This window comes from Struthio camelus, chromosome 4, assembly GCF_040807025.1.
Source record: "Struthio camelus isolate bStrCam1 chromosome 4, bStrCam1.hap1, whole genome shotgun sequence".
NCBI lineage: Eukaryota > Metazoa > Chordata > Aves > Struthioniformes > Struthionidae > Struthio > Struthio camelus.
Genome location: NC_090945.1, coordinates 46,856,641 through 46,868,417, shown reverse-complemented (window position 1 = coordinate 46,868,417; position 11,777 = coordinate 46,856,641). Strand labels below are relative to the sequence as shown.

The 11,777-nt window shown below is 33.7% G+C and overlaps 1 protein-coding gene across 5 annotated transcripts in view; it reads left to right on the top strand.

The window, feature by feature from the left end:
* Window positions 1-11,777, top strand: part of FBXO8 (F-box protein 8) — a 20,941-nt gene extending 9,164 nt beyond the window's left edge. For all 5 annotated transcript variants that reach the window (XM_068942515.1, XM_068942517.1, XM_068942514.1 and 2 more), the window contains 3 exons: window positions 7,121-7,239; window positions 8,895-9,091; window positions 9,851-11,777. In XM_068942515.1, coding sequence (XP_068798616.1) covers window positions 7,121-7,239; window positions 8,895-9,091; window positions 9,851-10,038 — 504 coding nt within the window. In that variant the 3' untranslated portion in view covers window positions 10,039-11,777. The remainder of the gene's footprint in view (window positions 1-7,120; window positions 7,240-8,894; window positions 9,092-9,850) is intronic.

The following is an 11,777-nucleotide window of genomic DNA, read 5'->3' as shown; positions in this document are numbered from 1 at the left end:
AGATCCTGTCTGAAGACACAGTGGTCAGTTTACAAAGGATTAAAATATGCTCACATATATTAAAACACCAAAATGCTACTTTAAAGTATTTACTTGATCCTGCTTCAGTTGACTTAAGTAAAGCAGGATGAAGTATAAAGAAACACCAATTAATGCTATAACTATTATGTTATCTTGTAAAGCATTTTAAAAATATTTCCACTGTCAATGTGCAAAATATTGTCTGTGCAAATGCCAGAAAAGCAAGTATAAACACACACAATTAGTGTTATTAAAAATATGTACTACTGAACTATCCTAAATAGCAGTCTGATTTGATTTTTTTGATGTTTGTTCTGCCTAAACATAATACTACTTCGCAGTATGTAACACCGTATATTTATTTCCCTCAAAATCCCGTATAGAACTAAAATTTTTCTATGTATTATTCATGTAACTAACTGGAAAAGTCAGTTTCTGCTTTCTCTCTGTCACTTACCAAAGAAGAAAAAAAAATTTGACAGTAAACAGTTATTGCCTGGGCGATATGCAGCTAAAACCAAAGTGGTGAAGGGAGTCTTAGATGTACAAAGTAAGACCCCTCCTGTTTCATGTTTCCTAGGAAAAGATAGTACACAGTACTGAACAAAACTAAGTATTAACTTCCTACATATACCCAAGGAAATAGTAATTGAATAACTCCAAAATAGCAAAAGGATTAAGAGGCATGGAAAGATATATTTCTGAAGTATAAACTACTGCTGAGATGATACAGAAAACATGAACTTGTGACTGCAGGGTGAAATAAATAAAGCAGTCATAAAAATCATCACAATAACGTGACTTTGTTTAAACTCTTGACTTGTGCTTTGTCTCATATTTTGCTTGATAAGGAGACCCTCTATTCTTATTAGTAGTCAGAAAATAAAATTTTTGGTAATTTCTCTGGTATGGTGCTGCGTCGTACTGCAGTACGCTGTCCTGAGAAGTCCCGTCAGCAGTTTGCCCCTCGAAAGTGATTAAAATTGATTTCCCACAGGATTTTAGTGAACTTTAATATTAAACATGACGCTTTTCAAATGAAATTCAATGTTTAGGTAACTAAAATGGGTTTTAAAAAAGAGTGCGTGTCCTAATCAAGTCTTAATGGTGGTAACAGCTATGCCCACTCAAATTTCTCTTTGCCTTTCAATTTGTTATAAGATACTTCTTCACTTACTGTCTTGGTCTATAATATGTTGTGATATTCCAGCCTAATGTTAAAGTAATTCTGGTAGGTTGAAAGCATTTGGAGTCTTCGTGAAAGGCACTGAATAAAAGTCTTATTATTTTTAAAGGAAATCAAGATGAGCAAATTTGAGTAGCCTATATTAGGTATTAAAGCTATTATGCTACATTTGCTTTTTCTGAATTCATTATGGTTATGTTGTGCAATGGAAGTATGAACAGTCTGCTTCAGGCCTAGTGAGAGGCTAGAGTATCAGGATATCTCCTAAGGGCTTCTGTTCCTCTATCCCTGTGGAGCACCATAGCCTGGTAGGAATCATTCAGGGCCTGAGTTTCAGGAGAATTCACAAATGCCATTGCTTTTCTTGTTTACAACTGGGATATTGGCAGAATTACTATTATAAGGACACTGTGACTGGAATATATGATATGACATTCCACTATTACAAATTGTGTCTCCGAATTTCCTGCCAAACTCTGCTTTACATTTGATAACAGACCTGATCAAAATACTATAAAAGTAAGAATACTTACAGCCACAGGAGCAAGATTCTCCAAAGGACACCGCCCATGTCATGAAAATGGGTAACCAGGCTCCACAGCACCAGCTCCAGAGCTAGCGGTGGCTCACGGGGTAGGGGAGAGCATCTACACACTTTGTGGTAGGATTCTCCGGTTAGCCATTGTTGTGTGCATGGCATCGTGATATCTGCTGTCATTTAATGTATTGATTGTGTGCATGAGCTTGTGTAATTCATAGCAGGTGCTCTCATCCTACTGAAAGGATGTGCCTGATCACATAACATATAATTTGAAAAAATGTCCAGTGCATGTTTGGTTTCTGATTTTGGGGTCTTTTTTTCATATGGCAGCACCACTGTAGCCAAGATTTGAGGGGGCTGGGGCGTGTAGTTGTAGTATCAAGAGTGGAATATGAAAGTTATTGTTGTGTAATCTGCCTACGTGGTCTCAGCTGTATTTTATTCTAGTGTATGGTGTATGTGAAGTGTTTATCATGCAGTGCTTATTCTATATCACATACAGTTATAACTCAGAGTCTGTAAGCAACCACAAGTTATTTCCAACTGTTTTGTATGCTGTTTCTGACTTCCTATAAAATATATTTCAAGTTTATTGTGTGGGGTTATGTTATGACTTAAAATTGGAACTGAAGGAGGAATAGATAATAATTTGTCAGGAAAGGAGATCTAATTTCCCTTTCATTCCTAGTGGTAGCAGTTCTAACCAGGTCAATTTAATAGCATTTATTTTTATGGATCTAGTGAAATTTGGACTGCACTGAACTCTCAGACTTCACTGAGCTCAGGATTTTCTTCACATGGTATATAACTTAATAAAATACAGCAAGCAGAGACAGTGCTTATACTAAGCCTGGCTTTCCACTTTCCTAATTATCTCATTCATTACCTTAGTTTTTGCCAGGGAGGTGAGTTTTCTGTCCTTTTCTTGGTTACAAATAAATTTTTAGAGACTTACATAAAGAAATCTCAACTGACTTTTAATTATAGATGGTCTGCAGATGGTGGAATATTTACTGTGCTGTGTATTTCTAACCAAATTTTTGTGGAAGGTCAGCAGCTTGTGGCATAAATAGAAAACTTACCTTATTCCATAGAGAACAAGCCACGTTTGAGATGCACTGATTTATTTGTCCTAAGAATATTAAAAGTATGTGTATGCGGGAGGGGGAAGGAATTGTTCTGTGTGATTTATGTAAAAAGTGAGAATGGATCAGACAGCTGAATCCTTTTGAAAACTCTACATTTAAATCAGATAACATTAATCTTGTAAATTATTAGTTCTGGAAGCTATGTAACATGAAAAATATTTCTACATTTAAAATATTCCATGACAAGTATGTACCATTGGACTGTATTTTAAAGACATATACAGAAGGAGACAGTGTTTAGAATGTATATTCTATATTGTGTCTTTATTTGACGCCAAATGACTTGACCTGCAACTTAGAAAAGGAATCATTTAAAAAGTATGGTATATCATTTAGAAAGTATAAAATCAGTATTGTGCACTTTATTCCAAAAAATGTACCATGAAATACTTTTTATTTCCCTAGCAAAATCGGAATAAAAATATTATATATAATTATTACTTACTAATTATGTTAGTGTTATCTTGAAGCCCCAATTAGAAATTGAGGCCCTGCTCTAACATATACTATATATATGGAATAAAATGACAGTCACTGTCTCCATAAAATTTATCTGAATAATCAAGCTACTATTTAAACTTCAATCCGACATTTCCTAGGCTTATACCTTTTTAACAGTCCATTCAAGAATGTCTTACGTTTGTCAGTGATCAAACCCCCCTTTTTCATGCAGTAAAGACTAGAAAGAAATTTAGTGCATTTAGTGTTGATATTTACATAATTCTATCTAAATGTGAAAGCATATAACTCACTGTTACACTCAAGCATTCAAATTATAAATCACTTACAAATATTAGGACTAGTAGAACATAGTTAATGTCCTACTAGGGATCTCCTTAGTGACCCCTTATAATTATTTAAGGTATACAAATAAAGTAGGTGTACAGCTGTTTATGTTAAATTTTACATTTCAACCAGTAAGTGAAATTTGTCTTTATTGACAAAGAGTATATTTTGATGTATTATTTTTAAGTGGGAATTAGGTAGAGCTTCATTGTCTCAAAACTGAATTGACAATGTCATTTAGATACAGAGTAATCATGTATATGTGTAGAAGCATACTGATTTCAGAAAGTTGTGTGCATCAAATGATGGTTTTCCATTGTAAGCTCCCCCGTGTATGTTGTAGCTGTTAGAATACATGACGTGTACTTTACTTTAAACGCAGAAAGTGCAATACTGGATGAACATTCTCTGAGAAAAATAACAGAAATAAACTGGCATGAACCTGGCTGCTTTCCACTTGCCAAATTCTTTATTACTCCCATCTGCAATTCAACTGCTCTCACTTTCCTAAACAAGTCCTTTTCCGTCTGGTTATCCTTTACCTGTTTTTCAGTGATTGCCTGTTCAGCTTAGTGTAAAATGCCTATTCTATGGCTGTTGAAGAATGCTTTTTTGAATCCAAAACAAATTTATTAGTTTTAATCCATTGCTATGTAAGGAGCACTAAGACGATGAAATCTGATGACGTTTAGAAAAGGTGTCTTAATCTATGTGAAAATAAAATTAATTTGAGGGAAGGTATAAAATTTCACCAACATAGAATATGACTGTTTTGTTTTTTATGTATATCTAAATACAGAGGTCAGAAGCAACCACAGAAGGTTTAATGTATCTACGGTACTGAAATGTTTTGAAAACTATTAGCAGAGAAGAAAATTAATGCAGAACTTAAATCAATATTGAAGAAGGAAAATTAAATTGATTTTAGGTATCCTTTCTGGATATAATGAATGGGAAGACTCCATAAAAATAAATACCGTAATGGTTTTGTCTTGGGAACAGGCAGAATGCAAGTTAGAAGTGGCAGTGCTGTAACAGAGTAGATTGGCAGTAGAGCACTGTGATGTGAAAAAAAAAAATTAGTAACTATAAAAAATAACATACTGAAATACAAAGTATTGCTTTTGTTGTTACTGTTGATCCCTAGTTGTGATTGTTATTTGTATATATAACGTAAGAAATTCTTCAATACATTAAGATTTTATTCTAAGCTGTCTGAAATTCAGTTGTAACATTCATGGCCGAGTAAGGCAAGGTATCTTTGAGGCATCTTTCCTAATTCTCTAATGCAAAGGACTTTATAGCGACAAACAGGTTCCTGACACAAGTTAGGGAGATACAGAGCTCCTGTAAATCTTGGCTGCTATTATAGTCACCCAACTACTTTTCCACTAAGCCAGGATTACAAGAACATACCATGTGAGATCCCTTTCTATGTTTTTAAAGTGCTGAAAAGACATGTTCAGAACGGGTAGACAGTGGCATAGATCTGCGTGGCTGGCTTCAGTTAAATGTTTTCTAAGAGAATCACCAGATGACTGATCAATAGTCTTAGCATAGTTTTTAATAGTGTGTAGAACTACTTATTTCAGCTAGTATACCTCAATACTCAATAATAAGAAGTTGATTTTCATTTTGGTCTCCCTTCTTTAGAAACCCATTCTAAATTCAAGAAAGTATTTAACTGTGTGTTGTCCATCCATCTTTTGCATGGACTTAAGTATGACTTAGTTTGGACTTAAATGAAAGCTTATAGTGAAATACATGTTTCATTAATGTCTTGAATAAAGGTTATTTCTAACCTTTGCAAAGATTTTTTTGTTCTTAACTGTATTAAACCTAGCTATTTTTATTTACTATGTTGAACGTTAACCAAAAAGAATATTTCTTTACTGCTCTTTTGTAAAAGTATATAAGCAAAAAATATGGACAAGTGAAAAAGGCTAGCTAATGTTATGGGTGTTTGCTGGCTATTCACTTCTTTTATAGATATTTTAAGTCTCTGATTCCTTATCTCAAGGCATATACATACATATGTATATATATATTTTTTTTTTTTACTTGCTAGTACTGGCATTTTCTGTTTTGTTAATGTGTGTATAAAACAGTTTTCTAGACTCAGTCCTATATCTCTGTTATACGTTTTGCTCTTCAAGGAAAAATTGAAGAGCACTAGGAAATTTATACTAAAGGACAGATTGCCTCTGTATCTCTATAGATATAATATAAACTGAAATGTCAGACTTGAAAAATATTGTGATATTCTTCTGATATCTTCTGATATCAGAAGATTTATAAGGAAAAAGATTTCAGACACTTTTTTGTTGATTTAGATAGTGGCATTGGTACACTATCCTAATTTCTTTTATTCAGAAATGTACTATCCAACACATTATATATATATATATATATATATATATATATATATATATATATGTTTCAGCATTATGATATAAAAAGAGATATTATAGATAAGCAGTGTACCCTTTTTTTTTTTTTTTTAACAAATGCTCAGAACCACCCTCACCTCCCACCAAACTGAATTGAAAATAATTGGTTAGTTATCCCCAGGTTTAGATTTTTTTTTTGTTGAAAATTGTTAAATACTTTTAAAATCCATTAAGTTGGTTTTGATATCTAAAATCGTGAGGAAATAGTTTTCATGCTCTGGGATATTGTAATGAACAGAAAGAATCCAGAACATCACTGAAATATTTCAATATGAAATTTGGCATGTATATTCTACGAGAAATGTGTGCTTGACAGAGAATGGAAAATTCTAGAAAAGATAATATGAGTATAAAATATATATGATTATGCTATCCTTTTTTTTTATTTGGGCACAGTGTTCTGAATTATGAGAGTGCATATTTACATATGTGTTTATATTGACTGATGCTTTGAAATCAACACGTGTTTATTTTCATTATTACACATTTAAACAAATGCATTTAATGCATTTATTTGAATGTGGTACACCCTATACATGTGAGAACATTGGTGTTAATGTTTTTGTAAAAGATACAAAGACAACACATTATGGCTAAGATTTTCTTAATTACCAAAGGTATGAAATTAAAAGTTATGGTCCTTGCAGCATTTTAACTACAGTTATAAAAGTATGTAAACAAAAAATTTACTCTGCACAAAATACTACAGAACAATCATATTTGCTATGGGATTCATAATTTTAAATTTGCCAGTGTGAGTATGTGTAAAATCTCAACCATAACAAAGCATTAAGTTTATTTGCATTTGATTTATAATTGTAAATTGTATTGTGCATGTTGAAATGTGAATTAGAGGAAGAGCAATCATTCTGCTAGGAAAAAAAAAGGATTTAGTAGGATTATATTCCTACATTGCTAACTGCAGTACTTGTTCCTAAAGCCAATATGAAGATTAAACTTAATTATGTATAAATGTCTTTTGTCTTAGGGAGTCAACTACTTTATGTCCAAGGGCATACTAGATGATTCGCCAAAGGAAATAGCTAAGTTTATCTTTTGTACAAGAACACTAAATTGGAAGAAGCTGAGAATCTATCTTGATGAAAGGTAATTAGAATCTCTCATGACAATTTCTTTATTCATTTTCAGTCTATAGCACCTTTCAACAATCAATATTATACTTATATTAATGTAATTTAAATATGTCAAAATGCATGAAAATGCAGCTAAGTAATGCTACTGCTAAAATTAAACAGTTGGTTCTAATATTAGTCTGAGTGTAGCACTTCTTAAGAACCCCTGAAAATACCACATATAACTAGAAATCTCACATAGTGCACCTTTTCTGCATTTACAGTTCAGAGCCCAAACTGCATTGAATTTGTAGTGTGCATTTCAACTGCACAGGAAATCTTTGTGCTCTATGACCTTCAGATTTTATAGCTATTTTGCTACCTTTTTTGAGTTGGCGTTTCTTTTTTCCTATCTAGTAAGGGCGTTAATCAGGAAACACAGTTATCACTTTACCAAGCAATGATTACTTTTTAACTAATGTTGAATTATCTAATCGTTGTTTGATTATCTGATGTTTCTGAAATGGAAGGCACACTCACCTTATAAGAGTCAGTGGAACATCCTCTGGATGACGGCTTGTGCTGCAGTAGGCAATGCTGCCCCTGTGGTAGCATGCTCTCCACCTCCACAATGCTTTCTGTTGCTCTCCAGCCTACCTTCCGATTTGGGTAACGCAGTGTCAGGAAAGAGGAGTGCAAACAACCAGTTTAAGCAAAGTAGAAAGAAGAGGAGAATAATAACTGGATCTGAATAGGAAGAGTAGAGGGACAGCAGCACTTCTAACAGGAATACTCTCCTGCTTCTCATCCTCCTCAGCCTGTACCACTAAAGGAATAAAAGGAGTCATTCTCTAGTGTCATCAGCACAGACACTCCTGTGCTGTAAAACCTTAGATTATGAACTTTTGAGGCAACAGAAAAAATACATAACCATTTATCAGGTATGATTGCAGTCAGTGTAAGCAGTCCCTACTGCCATTCTTCTTTCTTTCATAAATAGAGTGTGATCAGGCTCTAGAAGTAAAAACTAGGTTTCTAGGTGATGAAACCCTCCTCTTTGTATTGAAACATTTAATACAAAGGATCAGCCTAGAAGCATATTCTTTGTTTGTCCTCAAACTTGTTTCCAGGTTTGCTTCAGATTTATTTTGCACGTCTGTTCGCATAGGCTAGTGTGAGTCCTTTAGGTGTTTCTGAGTTCATGGAAAATTCTGGCGTGTTGCACCCTAATGGACTTAAATCTTTAAAGAGTTTTTGTGAGTGAATTTTATTTCACTTAAGCCTGATTTTAACAAGATATTCCTGTAACAGCGTGTACTTAGGCACCAAAATATGCATCATACACACAAATTTTCTTCCTTTTTCCTTTCTTCCTGTGTTTGTTCTGGCTTTGTCAGAAAGTTTAAAGGAAATGAAGTCCGTATATGTACTAGGAATGAATATGCATATACAGAAACTTAGATTTTTGATTAATTTATATTTTTGTAGTGTTTTTGTGGTATTATAAATGCCTGAAAAATGTGTGGTTATATTATTATCCTTTTACTGTTAGTTATAGTTTTACTTTGTTTTTCAGCAAAAAACAAAGCCCAGAAGCTGTTCTAAAGCTTTCATTTTGATTTTAACCCATATTTGCATGTTTAAAAAGTTAAAATCAACTTCTGATTATGTGGGATTTTGTTTTACCAGGCGAGATGTTTTGGATGACCTTGTGACACTGCACAACTTCAGAAATCAGTTTTTGCCAAATGCACTGAGAGAGTTCTTCAGACATATTCATGCCCCTGAGGAACGTGGGGAGTACCTTGAGACTCTTATAACAAAGTTCTCTCACAGATTCTGTGCTTGTAACCCTGACTTGATGAGAGAGCTTGGCCTTAGCCCTGGTAAGGAAAGAGAACTTTGATTCAATAAATCAGTCTTTATACTTCTGTGTGGATTTGGGTAATGGTACTGTTCATGATGGTTTTAAAGTTAGTACCTAACCATGTATTTCTAAAAGTACAGACGCTGGCTTAGGAGAGTCTTTTGCCCGTGTTCAGTGTGTCGGCATCTCCCATACAAGTTGAAAAAAGACTAGAAAGACCTATACAGATTATTTTCTTAGACCTAAGAAAGTAGTGCTTTTATTTGGTTTGGTTTTTTGTTGTTTTTTTTTATATTATCTTTTCCTTCACTTTTGTCTGTGCTTAAGCGCTGTAGCATCTCTAAGTTCCATCCTGTAAAGACTTAAACACTTAACACTTTGCCATGTGGACAGTCCAAGTCCACAGGGAGCCAGTTTTCAGCAGCAGGACTACTCACATATTTAAAGATAAGCTTTAGCTGGATCGTGGCCTTAGTTTGCAAAAACTTCAAGGATCTGTTTAAATGGATGTGCATAAAGCCCTGGATGAGACTTTTGGGCACTATAGAAGCATTAAGAGATTTGTAAGTGATTATTTGGCGATGTGCTGACATGATCACTTTGAAAATTGCAATATTAAATTTTATTTCAGTGGTCTATTTTTTGAGATGTTATATATGTGTACATATAGCTATAGGCCCAGGTACTTGAGATTGTAAGATTCTTGAACAGGGAACAGTATTTTTAGTGATCACAGTTTGTTTTTATCTTTTTTTTTATTTTACTCTCTCCTGTCTAGATGCAGTTTACGTGCTGTGTTACTCTTTGATTCTGCTTTCCATTGATCTAACCAGCCCTCACGTGAAGAACAAAATGTCAAAAAGAGAATTCATCCGAAATACACGACGAGCTGCACAGAATATTAGCGAAGATTTTGTAGGGCATCTTTATGACAACATCTACCTTATTGGCCACGTGGCTGCCTAAAAGCACAATTGTTAGGACTTAAAATTTGTAATTTTCAAAAACTAAATCTAGTCAAGAAATTAATTATTTTGTAGAGATGGGGGTTATTTTAGTGCTGGTCATTCTAACCTCTGTATGCAATCAAAGATTGTGTGTATAAGTGTGTGTATGTGCATACTACCTTTTCTATCAATTCACCATGGGAACTGAAGGACTTGGAGATCTTTCTTAATTTTTTTTGAGTTTTGCACAAAACAATGCCATTAGTCTGACACAGCCATTTATGAATGTTAAACTGACATTACAGTCTAAGCTGACAAAGTGGTGGATTTGTGCATTAGATTTGCTTGAAACTTTAATAAGTTCACTCTTTTTAAAATACCATTTAATGTGTATATATTTAACTAAAGAGATTTATAATCATAATTATTTTATTGTAAAATATTTTAACTAAAGTTTCTTCTTTGATCTCTTAAAATAGTGTTGTATTTCTTTCTTTTGCACTTAAAATCTTATTTTTACAGTGCTGATCATCTCAGATATGTGAGTTAGAGAAACATTGGTCTGAATATTACAACAAAGATTATTCTGCGACATGATAGAACACTCGTAAAATACCTTAAAGTATATTTAATACTATATTGACTGATTTGAATAAGAATTTTGGCAATCTGTTATTCACTCAAGTTTAAAGAAGATTACAACTGCTATTTTATATGAGTTTTCATAGGAATAGCCTATGGAAATGGTGCATTTGACATGGCAATAGCTAACCTATATTGCAGACACTAGTTTTTGGTGATACAGGGCGATCAGCTGCAGTCAGCTATTCAGCACTATAAACAAGGAAAAAAATCAACAGGGAAAGTGGTAAAGTGCAAGTAGCATGTTGCTGCTTTCAGCTGCTTCCCTCAGTCTTGAAGTGTCAATGATGGGAATGCCTAGGCCATATATACCAGATGACAGATTGTTAAAGCTATTAGAACTGTGACTGGGCAAGATTAGGGCTGTTTCAGACTGTACTGGCCAACTCAAATACCAAAGTACTCTTTCTAGGTCTGCCTGTTGTAGCTAGATTTTAAATAGTACTGTATTTGTGAAAATACTTGAAAAATGGTTTCAGTCAGGTTGTGTCATACGTTTTCTAAAGTGTGCAGAGTATTAGCAGTGCAACTGCAGTGGAAGTAAAATGAGGATCTGCCTAGTTTTTATTCAGATAATGCATAGTACAGTGATTTGCTTAACTTAACATAATATTTAGTTGAAATAAGAGCTGCTCCTTAATTTTTTCCTGATGTTCATTTGCATAAATATTCAGGCATTTCTAGCATTAATTTCAGCTTGGAAATTAATAGATTTATCATTTTTCCCTACCACACCATAAGGTGAGGTAGGAAAATGTTCTTAGTTCTGTTTTACAGATGGATTTGATTTTTATGTAGGAAGCCTATGACAGAGCCAGGAGTTGAATGGAGGTCTTACTTCCCATTGGCATGCACTTTGTCCACTCTGCTGTTTTCCTTTTGGCACAAAGTGATTATTACATTTGCCTTAAACAGTTAGAAAAACAGTGATAACAACAATAATATACTGGTTGCAGTCCACATAAGGGCTACATAAGTGACAGAGAGAGAAAAAAAATCTAGCTGCCACTGCTGTTTTAAGTATTTAGTGTAAACAACAATTCTTTTATAGTTCGACTCCATATGCAAAAATGCACCAAGAAGGAGTTGTATATTTCAATTATATTACCTTTAATC